Source organism: Phaseolus vulgaris, chromosome 1, assembly GCF_051622355.1.
Source record: "Phaseolus vulgaris cultivar YP4 chromosome 1, ASM5162235v1, whole genome shotgun sequence".
Classification (NCBI taxonomy): domain Eukaryota; kingdom Viridiplantae; phylum Streptophyta; class Magnoliopsida; order Fabales; family Fabaceae; genus Phaseolus; species Phaseolus vulgaris.
The window spans coordinates 53,898,177-53,919,078 of record NC_143498.1 but is presented as its reverse complement, the minus strand read 5'-3'; the positions used below and the strand labels follow the sequence as shown (position 1 = coordinate 53,919,078).

The 20,902-nt window shown below is 32.2% G+C and overlaps 4 protein-coding genes across 7 annotated transcripts; all 4 read right to left on the bottom strand.

The window, feature by feature from the left end:
- Positions 1-1,331: 1,331 nt before the first annotated feature.
- On the bottom strand, positions 1,332-5,473 carry LOC137815147 (bifunctional aspartate aminotransferase and glutamate/aspartate-prephenate aminotransferase). The gene is made up of 10 exons (XM_068618209.2): positions 5,132-5,473; positions 4,483-4,726; positions 4,253-4,346; positions 4,062-4,165; positions 3,572-3,820; positions 3,369-3,482; positions 3,074-3,157; positions 2,192-2,362; positions 1,988-2,101; positions 1,332-1,701 (listed from the first exon to the last, which is right to left on the bottom strand). Exons 1-10 carry the CDS (start codon positions 5,233-5,235, stop codon positions 1,570-1,572), a joined length of 1,410 nt encoding a protein of 469 aa, XP_068474310.1. The 5' UTR covers positions 5,236-5,473; the 3' UTR covers positions 1,332-1,569.
- Positions 5,474-6,495: 1,022 nt separating this feature from the next.
- LOC137815148 (bifunctional aspartate aminotransferase and glutamate/aspartate-prephenate aminotransferase) lies at positions 6,496-10,078 on the bottom strand. Its single transcript, XM_068618210.2, is given in 11 exon segments — positions 6,496-6,729; positions 6,732-6,842; positions 6,946-7,059; positions 7,144-7,314; positions 7,807-7,890; positions 8,138-8,251; positions 8,333-8,581; positions 9,087-9,190; positions 9,292-9,385; positions 9,504-9,747; positions 9,818-10,078. Coding segments are annotated over 11 exon segments (1,377 nt in total). The 5' UTR covers positions 9,880-10,078; the 3' UTR covers positions 6,496-6,699.
- A 1,567-nt stretch (positions 10,079-11,645) lies between these two features.
- LOC137815133 (Tetratricopeptide repeat (TPR)-like superfamily protein) lies at positions 11,646-15,238 on the bottom strand. 2 transcript variants are annotated; one of them, XM_068618191.2, is made up of 2 exons: positions 14,064-15,238; positions 11,646-12,090 (listed from the first exon to the last, which is right to left on the bottom strand). In XM_068618191.2, the coding sequence occupies exon 1, from the start codon at positions 15,156-15,158 to the stop codon at positions 14,073-14,075; it is 1,086 nt and encodes a 361-aa protein (XP_068474292.1). In that variant the 5' UTR covers positions 15,159-15,238; the 3' UTR covers positions 11,646-12,090; positions 14,064-14,072. The 2 variants fall into 2 exon arrangements, with proteins under 2 accessions (XP_068474292.1, XP_068474291.1); XM_068618190.2 differs by having other exon boundaries at positions 14,072-15,237.
- A 1,339-nt stretch (positions 15,239-16,577) lies between these two features.
- LOC137815149 (heavy metal-associated isoprenylated plant protein 23) lies at positions 16,578-18,096 on the bottom strand. 3 transcript variants are annotated; one of them, XM_068618214.1, is made up of 3 exons: positions 17,880-17,933; positions 17,494-17,726; positions 16,578-17,184 (listed from the first exon to the last, which is right to left on the bottom strand). In XM_068618214.1, exons 2-3 carry the CDS (start codon positions 17,654-17,656, stop codon positions 16,883-16,885), a joined length of 465 nt encoding a protein of 154 aa, XP_068474315.1. In that variant the 5' UTR covers positions 17,657-17,726; positions 17,880-17,933; the 3' UTR covers positions 16,578-16,882. The 3 variants fall into 3 exon arrangements, with proteins under 3 accessions (XP_068474315.1, XP_068474313.1, XP_068474314.1); XM_068618212.2 differs by lacking the exon at positions 17,880-17,933 and adding an exon at positions 18,024-18,096 and having other exon boundaries at positions 16,785-17,184; XM_068618213.2 differs by having other exon boundaries at positions 16,785-17,184; positions 17,932-18,061.
- Between the last annotated feature and the right edge of the window lie 2,806 nt (positions 18,097-20,902).

Below are 20,902 nucleotides of genomic sequence, written 5' to 3'. Positions count from 1 at the left end.
TATAATTAAATGATATATAACATTGAAAATTGTAGTGTGATGGTATAAAAAAATTGAGGTTGTCAATGTATTATTATTTTTTTTTATGAAAGAGAAAATGCTGTAAACATTAACACTTTTTTAGAAATATCTAATGTAAATTGATAATTACTTCTTAAATTTAAAACTAAGTCTTGTAAAATATTTCGGTTAAAACCTTCTGAGATAACGTAAGAAGATCTCAATTTAATAAAATTTAGATTTTAAAAATAAAAAGATTAATTGTACAATTATATTAATTTTTAAGTTACAGAAAAATAAATTGGAAATAAAAAATTTCAAATATATGTAGATCTCATAAAATGTGATCTTTAGAAAGAAATTTATAAAAGTGTTGTAAAATAATGCGATATAATCAAATCCATTTAAAATAAAACAACACCTGAATAGAAAGATATAGTAAGATTTTATATTAGAGATTCTCTTTAAAAAAATTTCTAACAAATTAGATAGTTATTTTACAACAACAAAATTGGTGAAGTTACTTTTTAAAACTAAAATGAAAAAAAAAACACGTATATAATATAAGAAGCACATTGCTCTATCCACAACTGGATTTAAAAGATTTAAATGGGCTCTATTAATAATGTCTACAAAAATATATGGACCATTACATTCTGCACCCCAGAGTTCGAAAGTGCACCTCCATATAAGGACTATGAGATCTAAAAAATAACTCGGGAAAAATGTTTTTGTCACCTACTCTTTTTTTTTTCAAACTTCCCTATGATCTTTTTATTTATACCTTTAAATTGATTGATCTAATCCCCCCATTTTTAAAAATATTTAATTTTATTCATTGTTATACCAAAAGTTATTATCCAGTGATAATCTTTTACTGTGGCAAAATTAATAGAAGAACTAAATTCATATAATGTGATATTGATTCTTTTTTATACTGGAATTTAAAATTTAGTTACATTTTTCTACATTATAAAGTTCATAAAATGAGTAAATCTACATACTTCTTTAAGCTTGATGACTAATTAATCAATTTTTAAAATATAAGAATCAAAACCAAATTTAATAAAAAAAATACAGAATCAACAACATATTTAAGCTGTAAATTGGTAATAATTGACCTTTAATTTACGTATTTTATTTTTCTAAACCAAATAATTTTACTTGGTTCATTGTAATGTTTAAACATAAACTAGGCTGTTATTTTAGCTGTGGAATCACTCACAACCCATTGTTTCATAAAATAATTGAACATATTTTACATTTTCAAGATATTATAAACAATTACTCTTTCATTTAACAATAACTTGCAAAGTATAATGAGAATATGGTGAGAGAATGTGGCATTACCCGTTTTCATAATAAACATATTAACCATTGTAAAAATAAAAATAAAAATAGAACACAGATGAAGTGGAATTGACTAGTAGGCTATGAGTTTGACTAAATTTTTGAGTTTGAGTAGACTCTCGAGTCTGAGTAAACTTTCGTTAGACTCTCGAGTTTGAGTAGATAGTTTGAATAGACTCGAATAGATTTTCTCGTGTCTGATAACCTTACTAGTAGCAATTAAACAAAGCTTAGAGGGATAAGGGCTTTCTTAATTCTCTCTACTGCTGTCTTTAAAACAGTAAGGGATTCTGCATAAGAAATGCGGATGCAACTATCATCTCCAAATGCACTTCCCGGCACCACTGCAACCTGTTGTAAATCAAAACACCAAAACATCAAGTTAAGGCTTAGGCTACCAAGTATCTGTGGTTCAACTTTATACACACAGATGATGATGATCAATGATGCTTTATTCAAAAGAGACATTGATGAAGCCTTACAAAGATATTTTAATCTTTTATAATTATGTGCATGCATATAAGAAATCTTGAATTTATGACTTCCTTTTAGAGAATATGGTGGGGAAAAATCACTGTTAATTTTTCAGCTGATAAAATATGTATAAAATCTTAAAAGGTCATTCAAATGAGTATACCAGGCCCTTGTCCAGCAGGTATCGACAGAGGGAATCAGAATTCTCAATTAAACCAAACCCTTCAGCTTCTCTTCCATAGTAAGAGCTGAAATCAATGAACAGATAAAATGCCCCCTGAAATTGAAAAAGAATAGTAGTTTTTTTAGTAAAATGAAAGAAGTAAAACCGGGAAAAGGGTGAAGCAACATGCTAACAAGTTCACACCTGTGGTTCAGATATTTTCACTCCATCCATTTTTGAAAAGCTTTCAACCAAGAAGTCCCTTCTTTCCTTGAAGGCTTTCACCATGGTAGAAACAGCCTCCCCACCTGCATAACCTAGTCCTAATGCAGCCACACCAGCTTTCTGAGATATACTGCTTGCCCCTGAAGTGAACTGTATTCAATAAAAAGTATTTGATTCCCATATATCAGTAATCACTTAAGAGTTGGAAAAAGTAGAATAGTTAGAAATATCAGTTTTTTTTTATGAGCAAGAAAATATATAATAAATGTGACTCATTTTAGGGATGGTCTAACCTTTTTACAAAACAAAAGAGACATATACCTCAAGAATACTCTAACTACCTATCTTGCCACAACTAGTTAAAAATAGACTGAAAATTCAAAGACTAACCCCACTACCCTATCAACAACTATTAATCGAGTACATACATATCGGGACTTCTAGACACTAATCAGAAAATGAAAAACTCGATGAAAATATCTTTGACGAGATCCAAGAACAAATCTTAATCTGTGCTAAGGAGAAGAATTCACCTTGAAATATCAGTTAGTTAGTTTACTTAGACAGGTGGGGTTCAACCTTGTATCATCTGAGAAAGCTAAGCTGTAGCTCTTTTCTCATTTTTTTCTAATGTGCCCCTGACAATATGTGTCTCACATTATATGTTACGTGTAACATAAATAGCAACACTAGCCCAAAGCCTCCAACCGAATGGTGGAAATTTTCTTTGAAAGTTTCCACTCAATGGCAAGTATGGTAAAACTTAAGCATGTATTAGATTTCTTTAGCAAAAGGAAATCAAGAAAGTTTGATTTTGAGTTGTGCATAATTCACAAAAAATGAAATGAAAATGCAGCCTACCTGACTTTGAATCTTCCCACAGGCTGCAACAAAGTGTCTTGGACCAGCAATGTACCCAAGACGCCAGCCAGTCATGGCAAATGTCTATAAGGACAATTGAAAAGCATCATAATTCAGACCTGGGGCTTCTACATTTATCATAATTTACAAACATTCTAAGAAATACATAATTTGCATGGAGCAGAAACAAAAAACAAGAGGTTAAGAACAAAAGCACCAACATGCCCAAAAAGAAAATATATGAAAAGTAGAATTTACACTTTATCCGTAAGAGCATATAGCATTATGGACCAACCTTGGAAAACCCATTCACGGTTAGTGTTCTGTCCCACATTCCAGTTAAAGATGCAAAGCTTGTGTGAGTTGCTGGTGCATAGATTATGTGTTCATAAATTTCATCGGAGAGAACCTGTTTAAAACAGCCGTAGAGATCTTGAAATGAACTATCACTGAGGAAAAGGGAAAAAGACATTAAAGCATAAGGGTGCTTGTTTGTACCAGAAGCCTAGGGTGCTTTGCTACAATTTGGGCTATTGCTTCAAGTAATTTTTTAGAGTAGACAGATCCTGTTGGGTTAGACGGTGAACAAAGAATAAGTAGTCTTGATCTTTCTGTAAGGTTGGCTTCAAGCAGTTTTGGATCCAAAAGAAAGTTATTAGATATGTGGGTTGGAATAATCACTGGATTTGCATCTGCTAGTCTTGCCATTTCTGGATAACTCACATAGAATGGACCTGGAATAATAACCTGAAACATTCGCACCACAAGAAAGAAAATAAAAACCTCAAATGCTTCATGTGGTTGGATGTTAAGGAATTAATTCTGGCTCTCTTACTTATTTTTGTGTTGAAACAACTTTGAATAGCTCATATCATATGTTAGATAGAAAAAATTATACCAAATTTTTTAAACATATATCAATTTTAACCAAAATCAATTTTGTTAACACTCACCAAAACACAAACTAAGCAATTCTAGAGTTTCATACCTCATCTCCTGGGGAACAAACTGCAAGCACCGCTTGAACTACACTCTGCTTGGCTCCATTACTGACCACAATCTCATCTGGGGTATATGTAATTCCATTCTCCTCTACAGAAATAGTCATGTAACATTGTTAAAACTCCTAATAATAATAATGAGAAATGCACTCGTTAAGCATCTAAATTCTGAAGTAACCTTTTAGCTTGTGACATATTGCTTGGCGTAATTCTAAGGTTCCAGCATTAGGAGTATATCTAGTGTAACCGTCACGAATTGCATTCATTCCAGCCTATCATCCTTATGCATGTCAGGTCATGATCATGAATTCATGATACAATATAACAAAGGAAAGGGACAAAAGAAAGAAGAACAAACACATTTATTCACAACTTTTCCAATCAAATGGATATTTAAACAGAACTCGCCTGAGCTATAACAGCGGGTGTGTCAAAATCAGGTTCTCCAGCAGCTAAGCGAATAACGGGAACTCCAGCTTGAGAAAGAGCAGTGGCATGATCACTTATAGCCATAGTTTTGGAAGGCTTGACAGCATTAACTCTGTGGCTCAAAGAAACATCAACTTCTATGTCATCCAAATCACCCTTATTCTTTGCCTTTACCACTACCACCATTTTGTTCAGCTCTACGTGATTTCTTTTTTGCATGGATCTACAAAGGCAATGAAAGCATTAATTAGCCACAATAATAATAAAGCCATGTTGAAGTGGATGGCACAAGATTTAAAAAAAAAAGAGTAGATTTTAAGCTTAATTCTAAGGTGAGGTTTCACCCACTTATATACTATACATGTCTTAATTTCTAGACAATGTAAGATCTCCAACACACCCCTTACACCAAGGTTACTAACTCTTGTGTGAGACTATATATTATGAATGGTCTGATAACAGGTGATCTGATAAGACTAACAAACAATCACTCGGATAGGCTCGAAATGATTTTAATATCATATTAAAAGGTGAACTTTAAACCTAACTCAACTTTATAAAATCGAATATATTATGAAATTTACTAAGATAGTCCATGGGATATTCAACACAAGAGAATTGAGGTAACCTGACAGGAAGTGTGGAGAGGGATGGAAAAAGGCAACGAGAAATGGAATATTGGTCTCCAAACGTGATTGTGGAGATGGCGGCGTTATGCAGTGCACTGGCCATGGAAAATGAATGAGAAGCTCTGTATGCAACGTTGAAACGCCGAGAAAAGAAGGAAAGTGCATTATATAAGAAGAAGATGGTAGAGGAAGATGTGAGGATGGAGTTGGTGGAAGTGTTGGCGCGTGCTCAAGTGAGAGGGAAGAAGCAAAGCTAAGGGTAACTTCTCTGTTTTCTTCACATCTTCTTCCTCTACCCCTTCTACCACCTCTTTCTTTCTGTGTGTTGGTCAACAATGTACAATTCAACTTCACCAACTTATTTCCTATTTATAAGTGTTTTGTAATAACAATTATTTTATCCAAAGTGACGTTATCATAATAAACATTTTTTTTTAAAGACAACTACATCAACATCTCTTTTAATAACAATTTATTAAATTGGGATAAATCATTATTATTTAAAATAAAATAATAATATATTTAGCATGTAAACATTTGTAAAGTAGTTATATATATAGGTGTGTTATTTTATCAGAATTAGAATCACTTTACTACATGACATAAGTTGCTGCTACTTATCTTAATCATATTTATTATTCTTTTAATATTAAATCTTACTATTTTTTAGAAGAAATTATGAAAAAATAAAAATAATTTTATAATAAAATATAAGTATAATTACCTTATTCATCCTTACATTTAGGATTTAGGGTCAATATTAAATTCAGGTGATTTTTTTTTAAAAAATTGTTCTCAACATTTTTAAAAATGTATTCAAATTGATCATTTCCGTTAAGTTACACCTTACTTATGTAACAAGATAATTACTTATGTGACAGGGAGAGATGAGATTGAGAGATGTGAGGTGTCAAAAAAAGACTTCCGGATTACATAATCTGAAAGCTAATCTTATGTATAGAAAAGACTTCTGGATTATGTAATCCGAAAGCTAATCACAAAAGACTTCCAGATTACATAATCCGGAAGCTAATTCTGAATCTAGGAAAAAACTTCCGGATTATGTAATTCGGAATATTGAAAAGAGTATTTTTGGAATAAGAAAAATTTGTGGGGGTGGCACAAGAAGGTATGGAGGTGCAGGAAGAAGCAGCCCACAACAAGCCCTTTCCTTTGCCGATAAAAAAAAAGGGAAAAAGGTTCAAAAGATTTAAATGGGCTTAAAGCCTACAAAATATATGGACCATTACATTCTGCATCCCACAGTTTGAAATCTAAAAAATGCAACGAGAAATGGAATATTGGTCTCCAAACGTGATTGTGAAGATGGCGGCGTTATGCAGTGCAGTGGCCATGGAAAATGATGAGAAGCTCTGTATGCAACGTTGAAGAAGAGGGTAGAGGAAGATGTTTTTCTACCACCTTTATGTTTGTTTCTGTTGGTCAACAATGTACAATTCAACTTCACTAACTTATAAGGCAACCTTAAAACTTCCTATTTGTAACTGTTTTCTAATAACGATGTATCCCACACAATCCAAACATTATTTTATCCAAGGTAGATTAGTTAAAGAAACACAGAAGAGCTTAGAGGAATGACAGAGCTTTCTTAATTCTCTCAACTGCTGTGTTTAAAGTAGAAAGGGATTCTGCAAAAGAGATTCTGATGCAAGAATCATCTCCAAATGCACTCCCTGGAACCAAAGCAACCTGTGATCACTCAAAACATCAACTCAAAACGTACTTTTGAACTTAATACGCTTAGTTTGGATTATGATTAATGCGTTACTCAAAAGCAATTAAATCATAATACCTGGCCCTTCTCCAGCAGATAGCCACAGAGGGAGTCAGAATTTTCAATTAAGCCGAAGCCTTCAGCTTCTCTTCCATAATAAGAACTCAAATCAATGAATACATAGAATCCCCCCTGAAAGTGAAAACAATAGTACATTTTTCAAGAAAAGGAGAAACTGACAATGGAGAGGATGAAATAAAACACCTTTCACACCACCTGTGGTTCACATATTCTCGCTCCATCCACATCTCTAAAGCTTTCAACCAAGAAATCTCTTCTTTCCCTGAAAGCTTTCACCATGTTAGAAACAGCTTCTCCCCCTCCATAGCCTAATCCTAATGCAGCAACTGCAGCTTTCTGAGATATACTACTTGCTCCTGAAGTAAACTGTGTTTGATAAAATGTGTTAGATTAGATATCCCAAAAGTTAATTATTCAGAAGTTAGTTCTACAGAGTATCAATACTTTGTTAGAATAATCAGTTAGTTAGAAAAGGCAAAAGAATAATATTAAGAAATGTAAGTCTAACTCAATCTTATAAAATTGGATAAGTCCACTTCTTAATATGGTATGAGAGTCATCTTAAAAAGAATTTGTTTGTTGGGTTTATTATGCACCTGTTATCGGACCACCTATAATATATAGTCCTACTCACGAGATGGTAAGTCTTGACGTGAGAATAAGTTGGTTTTATAAGGTTAAGGGGAAGAATGGGGACTTTGACTTGGATCATTAGAGAGTACTAAAGAGTAACTTTCATTGTTCTGTACAATTTCATTAAAACATATGATATTTTTTTTCTTTTCTTTGAACATCTATTAGAAGTTTCTTATTTGGTTGTACATAATTCATCAAATGGAAATGAAAAATACAGCATGCCTGGCTTTGAATCTTTCCACATGCTGCAACAAAATGCTTTGGACCAGCAATATACCCGAGCCGCCAACCAGTCATTGCAAATGTCTACAAGAAGACAGTTGTAAAAGCATCATAATTCAGACCTGAGGCTTTCTGCATTATCGTAATCTACGAACATTCCAAGAAATACAGGAAAAGTAATATGAACATTCCAAGAAATACAGAATTTGCACTGAGTAGAAAACGAAAACAAGGGATGAACAATACAAACAACAACATGCTCAAAAGAAAATCTGTAGTAATTAGAATTTACACTCAATATCAGTAAGAGCACATATCATCACTGAAAAACCTTGGAAAGTCCATTCACAGTTAGAGTTCTGTCCTGCATTCCGGGTAAAGATGCAAAACTTGTATGAGTTGCTGGTGCATAAATTATGTGTTCATAATTTTCATCAGAAAGAACCTGAATACAACAGCCATAGAGATCTGTAAGGAGGTATCGTTGAGGAGAAAACATTCAAGTATCATGGAGGTATGTCTGTACCAGAAGCCTAGGGTGCTTTGCTACAATTTGAGCTATCTCTTCAAGTAATTTCTTAGGATAGACAGACCCTGTTGGGTTACAGGGTGAACAAAGAATAAGCAGTCTGGATCTTTCTGTAAGGTTGTCTTCTAGCAGTTTGGGGTCCAAAATAAAATTATTCAATATGTGGGTTGGAAGAATCACAGGTGTTGCATGAGCCAGTCTTGCCATTTCTGGGTAACTCACATAGAAGGGAGCTGGAATAATAACCTGAAACATTCATCACAACAAAAGGTAAATGAAAGCCTACACAGTTTGCAAAAGGATAACATCTATGTAATATGTTTTCTAGAACACAGTAGAAGCAATTTTATAAATGTAAACAGGTGCACAATATAGACTAAATTTTAATTTGCAGAATGGTGAGAACAAGATTTGTTGGACCTGGAATATATGACAATCATCTAGAGTTAGTAAAACGGAGAAATAAAACATAGAAGATGAAAATATTATAGAAGTATGGAAATGAATGTCCAGCTGCAGAACAATTTGAACAAAAGAAACCATGTCAAGAAGCTGCATATTTCGATGTTGTATCACGATTTTGTCTTTACATATTGGTTGGTTAAAGAAAGAAGGTTCTTGATCTCGACTTGTGAGACTATATTGTTCATACCGATACCGAAACACATTAGACAAATTCTTTGACTTTAAAATAATTTAGTAGCATAACTAATTCTAGATGCTTATGGTAAGGTATAAAGCTGTTTCATACCTCGTCTCCTGGGGAACAAACTGCAAGCACTGCTTGAACAATACTTTGCTTGGCTCCATTGCTGACCACAATCTGATCAGGAGAATATATAATTCCATTCTCCTCTACAGAAACAGTCCAGTCACATTTTTAAACTCACGATCTCACATAATATAATCATAAATAAAACACACAAACACGCGAATCATCTGAATTCTGAAGTAACCTTTTAGCTTGTGACATATTGCTTGGCGCAATTCTACTGTTCCAGCATTGGGGGTATATCTGGTGTGACCATCACGAATTGCATTCATCCCAGCCTACCATTGCCATACATGTCATGATCATGACTTCATGATGCATATAAAGAGGATAAAAAAACAGAGAAGAATAAATACTTATTGTCACTTAACAAAGTGAAATTTACGAAGAACTCGCCTCAGCTATAACAGCAGGTGTGTCAAAATCAGATTCTCCAAAAAATAAGCGAATAACAGGAACTCCGGATTGTAAAAGAGCAGTGGCATGATCACATATGGCTAGAGTTTTGGAAGGCTTCACAGCATCAACTCTGTGACTCAAAGAAATATCAACGCCCGAGTCATCAAAATCGCTGTTATACTTTGCCTTTATCACCACAGCCATTCTCTTAAGCTCAATGTGTTTTCCTTTATGCATGGCTCTAGAAAGGCAATAAAAGCATTAGCAACAAGTGATGCTGAAGAATAACGAGTCAAGGATCTTGAAGTCACCTGAGAGTGGATAAGGATGGGAAACCAGAAGACAATGCACCGTTATGTAGCAAGTTGGCCATGAAAATCAGAAGTGTAGTTGGATTGGTAAAAGAGAAGAATCTCTGCAAAGGTCAAACAGCAAGTAAAGAAGGAAAGTATGAAGTAGGAAGATGGGGTTGGAGATGTAGAGTTACTTAGTGCAATACGAAGTAGAGGTCAGGGGAACATGTCTTTTTCTTCAAGTTGTTGTTCAATAGTTTCTTGTTTGTGTTAGTTAACAATATATATTTCAGCTTTCACCAACATATAGGGAAAACCTCCAAATATAAAATAAACTGTAGTAGGTAGCAGTGTTTTTATTAAGAAAAAAGTCGGTGCAGGCTGTGTTAGATAATATTTTTTTTTAAATTACTTTTTTAGAAGAAACTTAAGAAAAAAAAGGTATCTCAGAATGTGCTTACTTGCACCTGCAGCTATAGTATCCTCCATTATGTAAAAATTGTTGTGACAAATTCTTTAATTTCTAACTTATATTTCAAGATTTTTGTTATGGTGGAGAGTGTGGTGATTTTTTCTTTTATTTTTAAGTAGTGTTCGATTGTTTGTAGTGGTAGGTGATAGTGGTAAATCTTTTATTATTTTTTTTTATTTTTTTTTCATATATATTGGATTGTAAAATCCATGATACTTCATGTATTCACATGAATATGTATTTTGGATTGTATAATGCATCTAAGAATATTTTTTAAATTTTATAATCTATAATGAATTTTTATAAAAAATATATATATATATTTTAGATTGTAGTATCCGAAAGTAATTTCTCCCAGATTCCACGATCCAAGGAATGAAAATAGAAAAAATAACATTCAGTAAAATCAAAAATCAAGAATATGTTTTTTAAGAATAAAATGGTCTTTCACCTGAATTATAAGAGTGCCGGGAGGAAGACACTGTCAAAAATTGTTCGACTTCTAATGTTCTGTGTCGGGGTTGAGAGGAGAAGAACAAGAAGTATTTGGAAGCGAATGAATGAAGAAATTCATTAACAGTTCGAAATCTCTTGATCAAGAAAAAGAATAAAAGTTAAATTGAATATTTTTAAGAAGATTAATTTTTTAAAACTTATATTTTATGGTACAAATTTATTTGATTTTTTTTTGGAAAGATTAAATTTATTCACATTAATGTTTTATTTTCAAATTTTAATTGAATTGTAGTTTAGAATTACTTTTTATCTGAATTAATATCTTAAATAACTTTATTTACATTTTAAAAATATATATTTGTAGGCATCCTTAAGTATCCGTAGGTATAAAAAAAATTCAAAAAATAAAATCCGAATATGTTTTCAGGGTGGCTGAGCAGATAATAGAGAGATATTTTTAGACAAATCATTGGCATTTGCAGTTACTACTGAAAAGAATGAGAACAATAGTTCAAAAACATAAATAGGAATAGTCCGCTATTTAGAAAATTATAAATTTTCCTAATTTCTCTTGCTTCTATGAAGGGTATAGGCCATCTTTTCCCTTCAAAATGCCCATTTGTAAGAAATCTTACATCAACTAGAAATTATGATATATCAACTAGAAATTATGGTATTTCATAATATATAAGTAGATACAAATTTCATCTTATAAGTCAATTTTATGAGATTGAGTTCATTTCTTAATATGATTCCACTATCTTGATTTCCTTTAAGAAGCATTCAATTGCATTTTCCATTTCACCACTTCATCATTAACACATAATCAAATGGGAACACACTCAATTGCATAAGAATTTGATATTACATTTTTATCTCATTTTCTAGCAATCATATTCAATAAACAGAAGCGAGGTCTGATGAGGAAATAAAAGCCATATGCAAATATCAATCTGCAGACTTGAAGCAGAGTCAACAAGAATAAGCAAAACTAAAATACAGAGAGATCTTCCTTTTGGGGGCAGGATAATGTCATGTACAAACCAGCACTACAACAATATAATGACCTTTATTAATTGAATGAATGTAATGCAAGAGTTTTGTTATAATCATTAGCCTCTCAATCGTATAGAATCTTGACCCTGTCAGTTAGGAACATACAGCTGAACAAGATGTGAACCAGACAGACCTAATTATTTTGGTCCATATTTGTACCTATTCTCCAGGCAACATACTGCATGACCAGCAGGGATGAATTCACTGTCGAATGGTTTAGCAGAAATTACCAGTGATTCTTCCTTCCTCATGCTGTCGAGTGGCATTTCTAGGTATTTTAATCAAACACATCACATCTCCACTAATTCTGCATATAAATAGATCAACATGATATAAGAATATTTCTTCCAAATGTATTCAAAAATAAATCTTCCAAATGTATAAGAATTATTACAATTATCTTCTACTCAAAGAGTAAGAATGAATGAAGAATCTTGCAGCCATCAAAAAGGCACTACAAATACCCTCCCCCATCCCCTCTTTTCAACAGAAAATAAAGTCAACCACCACCGCTTTTGTCTTGTAATCAGTAACTCCTCAACCAATTATATTCATACTTTCCACCAAACATTTTATTAATTTACATATAAACATTTGTTCTAAGAGGATCTCCATTGCAAGAGTCATAGATTGGGTCATAAGATTAAGGCTTGGGGTCTTATAAGATCTCCCCATTGGAGTATGTTAACATGGCATAAAAAATAAGAGTCTCTTGTCATAAGAATCAAAAACTATTTTTCTGTCTCGGAAATATATATTTCTATCAACAACCAAACAAAACATTAATAAGAGTGTGGATCTTATAAGACCCTTGCATTGGAGTAAAAATTGCAAAAAGATCTGAAAAGTGATGTGGCATAGTAGAACTCACAAAAATCAAATTAAAACCTCATAGAATGACTCCTACAATGGGGATGCTTTAAAAAAACACCTTAAATAACACATAAAAGATGACAAGAAGGAGCATTTTTCTCTGATTTTACAATTAGACTGATCATTGAACCGAGATTGAACAAATATTGATCAAATTATTATAATGATGAAATTCATATTAAAAAATAATATCATAATTTTATGATATTAAAAAAATAAAAATGTAAAATTTATACATCCTTAACAATTAAAATAATATAAAAGTACAAATAAAATGTTAATATACTTAAATTGAAAAATCAATAATATTTACTAATAATAACAAGTTTACATGTAGAACAAAAACAAAATGACAGAATATTTTCATTTGAATTTTATTTTAAAGAAAAATAAATGCATTATTAAATATTTTTAATTGACTGGCCAGTCCGGTCCATTTTTTTAAAAAAAAGGTATGTTATACTCGCAGCTAAGTTATAATATGCTGATACCACTGCCATTCACAAATACAAGCACCAGTGCTGAAAGTAGCATCAGAAAACTAAAGACTGTTTTGTGTTCCAAGTGCATCTCCTAAGCACCAATCTAAAGATCTGACTTCATCTAACACAATGACTCAAGAGAGACGAGGAAATTTAGCACGGAGCCAACCCATGACCTTAACCAGAAATCACCTATTTGCCGCATGAAAGTTCCACCACCAAAAATAACTACAAATAAAAACTCAAAAGACTCAATGGAATGTTACATTCAAAGGCCCCCTTCATAAGTATGACACTGTAGAAGCCTTTGCTGCATACAGAATGACAGACAAATTCGGGACTACAGGAATATCAGAGTTTACTGCACCGACCATGATATTCGGAAATCTTGGTATTTTCAAGCTGAGATGGTTATTTTGCGTCCCTCACGACAAACCAAAAAGAAAAACCAAGTGGAATCCAACTTATACTAGGCTTAGGGAGAAAACAAAGGATGAGAAAGGTGAAGATATTGCATAATTAACCCATGCTTCAATTGCATCGAGATGCAACGAATTATTATTCAAGAAAATCCATCAAAAAGGCACACAAACAGGCCAAAGAAGTTACTGAAAGGTATGCAAAGAAATGTAGCATCTAGCATTGCATCCCATAAATTATACGGCAGAGAAGTTAGAAGTTGTTTCGTAGATACTATTGGTACTATTCTCCAATCAGAACTAGAGTTTTGACTCGATAATTGGCATATTAAAAGTTTGCATCAAAGGTCAACAAAAATTACCCAAACATAACTCCAATTATAATGAAGATTGCACCTAGTCAATGAATGTATATTTAAGTTTTGTCCAATGAAAAGAAAAAACAGATCGGTGATACATTAGAAGAACACAAGTTAAAAGCATAGCGGAAAAAGGAAAGTAACTACCTACTTACCTCATGTACGAGTACAAGATGCATCAAAATCATCCGGTGCAACACGAGCAATCCAATTACTAAGCGTTCTCTTAATATCAGAGTGATTAACATACGCCAATTCATACATACTACACAAATTGACAACAAGCGTCTCGTTGAGAGCCACAGTGGGAACTCTCTCAAGCGCACTCTCCAACACCTTTATAGAATCCGACAAGTCCCTAAGATACATCAAACACAGAGCCTTGTTATTCACAGCCACGATATCTGCGCTGTCCCTCTCAATGCACTCCTCGTACTCCCTCACCGCCGACACATAGTCCTTACCAACCAAATACACCAACGCCTTGTTCCTATTCACAAGGTTGTTAAACTCAACCTCGCTCAACGACCCATTATTCTTTCCCTCACTCTCCACCTTCAAAAAAGAAACTTTCGCACCCTCCAAGTCCCCAATCTGCAACTGCATATACCCAAGTTGCGAAACCAACACAGGGTCCGAACCATCATCGCGAGAGAGAAGCTCCTTCATCAAACTCAAACACACGCCGAATTCTTTCTGACTCAAATGGTGCCCTATTATGCAATTCACGACAAAAACCTCTCGTTTTCGCCACAGTTTGAGGGAGACGCCTAGCTTGTTGTCATTCCCCTTTTCCCTAATCTTCCCGCGCACGAAATCAAGGAGTGTGTAAAAGCGATCCATGCCCTGCTGACGTTGCCCTAATTTGATTGGAATTAGGGCGTGGAGCCACCGTAGGGAGAAAGGGACCATTGATCCGACCCGGTTCGGGTAGATTTTGGGGTAGGTTTCGTACTGGTAGTGGGAACTGTCGAGGTCTTCGAGGGAATCGAGTTCCGCGGAGGCTTCGTTGAAACGACGCAGTTTTGTGAATGCGAGGGCGTTGAAGGCGAGGTAGGTGAGGTGGTCGTGGGGCTTGTGGAGGAGAGACAGAGCGCGGGCGCGGGAGACCTTGTCGATGATTGAACGCCACGCGCCGCGGTTCGCGAGGTCTTCAAGGGAATTCATGTCGTGGCACGCGTCCACAATTTGGTTCGAGAGAGGGTGCGGTTGAGAATCGGTGATTTCAGATTCCGATTCCATGACGGAAAGCGACGCCGGAGATGGGAAACGGATCTCGCCGGAGTCAGTGAAAAATAGTTCACAGTGGAGAAGAAATTAGCTGGGTTTGTTGGTTAATGATTTCTTATTGGGCCTAGTCCACGTTTTTAGGCCCATGAACACAAATAGGGGAAAAGTAATATGTATATGAAGGTACAAAGTCAGAGAAGGTATTAAGTCTCTTTGAATATCTTCTGGAAAAACATAAAAAAAAAAATTAATATATATATATGATTTGTTCATCTATTTAAACTGTGTTCATTTCATGATGAGATAAAGTTTTGGATTTAACTTCAACTCAATTTACTTTATAAGTGTTTTTTTTTTCTTTAAAATTTCCATCTTTTCTAATAAAATAATTTTTTGTTTCGTTAGTGAGGTGGGACTTGGCAAGTTATTTTGTTGTTCTAATTTATTAAAGCATAATTTGACTCTTTGTAATATATTTTTTGTACTTTAGTGTATTTTTGTTTTAGTGAGATGTCACATATTATTATATTAACATTGATAAAAAAAAATATCATTATATTCATACAAAAAATACTTTTTTCAAATTATACTATTATAGTGGACTGCATTTTTTATTGAATAATTTTGTGATATATTGTCAAATTTATTTCATGTGTTTTTGTGTTTTTATCTTTAAATAATATTTATTTATTTATTCGTTTTCTCTCATCTGTCTCATGTGAATATGACATGTAAATTAAATTCACTCAACAATATTAACATAAAGAAAACTTGGAAATTAATTATCATAATTATAAACATGTTGATTGTTCAAAGGTAAAAACTAGCTGATACTTTACATATGTGTATCATTTAGATTGTATTATGCATAGTAGATAATTTCGTACTGCTTTAGTAAATTAAAAAAATGTTTTCAGAGTTAGATTTGTTAAATTACTTTCACCAGTGTGTAATAATAACAGTATTATTGGTTTAAAAAAATTATACATAAATAAAATAATAGTATCTTTAATAACGATAAATTATATTAAGTAGTTTTATTAAAAAAGTATAATTATTCTTTAGTTTAGACTTAAAAAAGTATGTGTAGTAAGAATAAAATTACATAAGGTAGTTTTATGATAGTAAAGTTAAATCCTAGAAGTGATAATTACACAAATATTAAAAACAAAAATCCATGCTGAAATAAAAAACTAGTTCATACACAGTTTGTATTTCTTAGAAAGTTGCTGATATATTAACACCTTAAAAACACACCCATAACATTTTAATAAATTAATATTTTATTAATTTTTATTTTACTTTTTCATTTAAAAATATTATTATATTTTTATAGATGGTGTTAAATGCATGTTTTTTAGTGTTTATGTTTGATGTTCTCGACGAAACTTTTCTCTTCTCAGAAATAAATGCAAATTTGTGATTCCATAGTTCAAGGCAAAGTCTACCTGCAGTTCTGTCACTGCATAAGCTTCAATTTTCATACATAGACCTGCAAAAACCTAAGTTTGTCTCCTTAAACAAGGAACAACCAAACATCAATGAAGACAACACACTGCAAAACTACCACAAAGTACGGTTCAAATAAAGTTAAGAAAAACAAAGGATCAATAGAACTTCTCTTCACACCATATGCCATGAAACAAAAGCAAACTATATTCAAAACTTGAAAATATACAGTGCAGTAAAGCACCACTTTTTCTAATTTATTTTTCTTATAATAATCTGTCTCCACTCTACATGATAGAACATGCATTTGGGTTTTCATCACTGAACATGGTGGTGTATGGATCTTCATAAGCTGCTGTCACTGTTCCAATGGCGGCAGAGTTATCCACTCTCCTCACGTATCCTGGAGGAGCCTTCTTGTCATAAGCTTGAACAGTATAAGGATTTGCCACCATGTTGTAAGGCACGTAAGGCCATATCTCAGCCTTTTTCCCTGTTGACTTTGCCTTCTTTAGGACCTTGTTTGCTTCCACATAACCAGTTACAGTCACTTTCTGCTGTTTCCTGTTTATCTCCACTGATTCTACTCCTGCACTTACACCACCACATTTTTTAGCTTCATCACCTTCATAGTTATAATTTCACACTACTGTAATTTCATCTTTACATGTTACACATTCCAATATTATTGTTATTTTCTTATTAATTGAAATTCTCTATAACATATCCGATAAAAGTTAGTCAAAACCACAGGTGTATATGGTAACCTTCAACAATTTTCAGAATACTTCATAATAACAACTGAAATATGTTAGTATATGGTTTATCATCTAATAATGCAGCAAGAAATATATGGTTGGTATTTATCATATAGAATCTGAGTAAGGATAAAACTTACCATCTAACGAAGAGAGAGTTTTCTTAACCTTTAGCACACAGCCATCACAATCCATCATCACCTTCAGCTCTACGGTCTGTAATTGCTTTCTGTTCTTGGTGTTGTGTTGGTGGTTGCCACTGCCAGTGCCCATTAGATCAGACAAGTAATCACCAACTCCCATTTTTGTGTATTTAGTATCAAAACCAGTAAAAGGGTTTGCTCTTCTGCACTTCAGAAAAAGATTGAAGTTCCTGAGTGGAGAAAATTAATGAGAAGGGTTGAACACTGATGGTGTTGGAGATGAAACTACTCTATAGGTGTGTATATATAGAAAAAGCAAGGTAGAAAACCAGAATAAGTTACAGGGAACTTTCTCGCAAAACAGAAAAAGATTCCTCACTTACCTTCTAATGATCAAAAACCAATGCTGCTCTTTGAACAACTTTTTTTACTTACCTTAGATATTTTTACCACAGGCCAAGTAATTATTTATAAGCCTTTCACGAGATTGAATCATAGTTATGAATGGAAAGGTATAGTGGCCCTACCTACAGCAGCAGTGGAACAAGAGGCTTAAAAAGGGTTTTAGCTTCTGAATGGGGAAAATTTAGACGTGGGGTTGAAGAAAGCAGATAAGAAGAAAGACGTTGGTGCATTATGCATATTTGATGCGGAAATAAATAGTAAAAATAATTGCAGTGCTTGTGGTTCAGTTGACACTTGACAAAGTTATGTATTATATGTATAAAAAGAAAGAGACATTTGAAATGACAGCTATGAGAAGCCTGTGATTGTGGCTTGAATTCAAATGGAAGTGCAATAATTTATGAAGGACGAAAGTGAAACTGTGAAAGCAGCCACCGACTAGAAAACCCGAATGAACAACATAATGTGTAACATAGGATTATGATGGAGATTGAATTTGAAGTGTGGCAAGTACATGCATTTCCCACTTATCACAGATCAAATGCCTTTTACCCTCCATTCAAATTTCACTCAGATTAAACCCAACAATGCAAACCTCTTTTGAATTTGAGTGATGGTATATTGAGAATCATGTTTGAGAAAGAGAAACAAGTTTGTACCAAAATGCAACAATTTAAGAAAAAAAAATTGTATTAATCAAATTAGTGTATTTTGATTTAAAGTTGTCAAAAAGTAACATTTTTCTTTTGAATGTTATCTTTGATATACAACTTTAAAATGAATAAATCATACACTAAAGAATCTTTTTTCTTTTTCCTTAGAATCTTAGTGCAAGACTTCATTTATAAAATAACATAAAAGGGACCTTACTAGTTTGATTTTATATAAAAAAAAATACAAAAATATAATGGGTTGAAATTTGCTTCGCATTACAACTTTAGGAAGAAAAAAAATTAGTAATATACTTTCTTGATGATTTTATCTTTAAAAAATGTTTTGATATTAAGAAAAAAAAAAGGTATATTTAAGTTGTTATTGACTTTAAGCTATATATATTAACCGGAATAATAATTTTTTCATTTTGAAATCCAAACTCATTTTATAGTTCCAGTTTTCTATAACTATAAGGAGTTTCCCATTTGTCTTAATTTTAACTAAAATTAGTGATATGACACTATTTTTTTAATCTCGTACCTTTTAAACTCATTGTGGCAATATAAATAACACTTTCTCAGACTCATTTTACATTAAATTCTTTAAACAATTTTCTAAAAGTATACTTGTTAATGTTATTATCTAAAAGAGATATTTGATTCTCAATGTGAAGCCAACATTTCTATCAAGGGAACCAAAAGAAGCAATTTGAATCATTTAAGTAACTCGTTGTATTTTGTAATTAGCAAAAAACTGAAAGCTCAGTCTCGCTTTTGGAAAACAAAACTGATAAGAAAATTAAACTAAAAGTGTGTGAAGAAAAAAGGTTAAATTCCATAAACATATTAACAAGCAATAATTTGTAGAATAAATAAAATGAATTATTTTTGTCCTAAGTAAAAATTAATTTTTGGCTTAAATAAACTAGAAGGAATTATAATGACTATATATCCATTAACTTAAAACATGTATTAGATTTATCTAAAAGGTTAAAGACTAATATGTATTAAATTATTTCTAATATTTATAACAACACTATATTTACACAGAAAAACAAGAAGATAAACCATATGTGAAACGTGAAATAGAACCATGATTAGTAATATAATATTGTTCCTTCTTGCTTTTAGAAACTTGATGTGAACACATGAAAAATGAATTTTCCATTTTTATTAAACTCATCCATATATATCTCCTGTTTAAACACTTTAATTTGGACAAAGAAGCATGTGATTGATATATTTATGTACTTTCTTCTTCCTTTTTGATTGTATATAATTCTCAGTTTATCATACATGAACAGCTTTAATTAGGAAATGGAGAGCTATAGAAGTCGTTGCATGTTATTATCACACACAAAAAATCACACTTCTTCTTTTTAGTGTGTATGTAATTTTCTTGTATCTTAATGAACTCTAATTCAACCTAATAATATGTTATTACGAATTGTCATTTGATAAATATTAAAAATTAGCAGCTATATAATAGCTGTCTGTATAATTTAATTTAATTTAATTTCTCTCTTTGGTCACGATCATGCATTTTTAGCAACTCCCCAATGCCAGCCAACATATTAATTATTAATAAATAAAGGCATGTTTAATAATATGCTGAGAAGTTGGCAAAACCAACGTATTGTGTTGTTTGATCCAAAGGACAAATCTCCATTAGGATCCGATACTCTTATTAATTATTAACATGACGTCTTATATCCATCATTCGTTCCAATTAAAAACTCATCAACACTTCAAAATGAAAATACTCTCTTTTTTCTTTTTCCTTTTTTTCATCTATGAGATTATCTCTTTAACTATTAAGAAATTTATTTATTTAAAATAAATTGTTGAAATTTACTGAATCAATATATCACGTTAAAGTGCACCATGAGATAATCCGTAGGCCCTCAATTTCTTTAAATAATAAAATAGTTTTTAGTTTTTCAAATTTTAAAAATTCGCGTTTGTGTACACATTTTTTTTTCATCATATATCGACTTATGAAGAAGTACTTTTATACGATTTTTATGTTTTTAATATAAATTTTAGTAATGTTTTTTATTTCAATAATTATCATAATATCTAATTTTTTTAATTATCATAAAATGTAGATCATAACAAAACATATATAAACTATTTAAAAAATCATTATAAAGACTAAAAAGTATAATAATAAATAATAAATACATTATTCAAATTCTAAAGAAAAAATATTTTTTTTCAGAATTAAAATAGGTTAGCAATGAATAGAAGTCAAATTTTAGATGGCATACAGTCACGCACAGTGAGATTTTTTTAAGGGAGCTGCGTCAAGAAAAAGAAAAAAAAATAACAATTATAACAACTTCAGA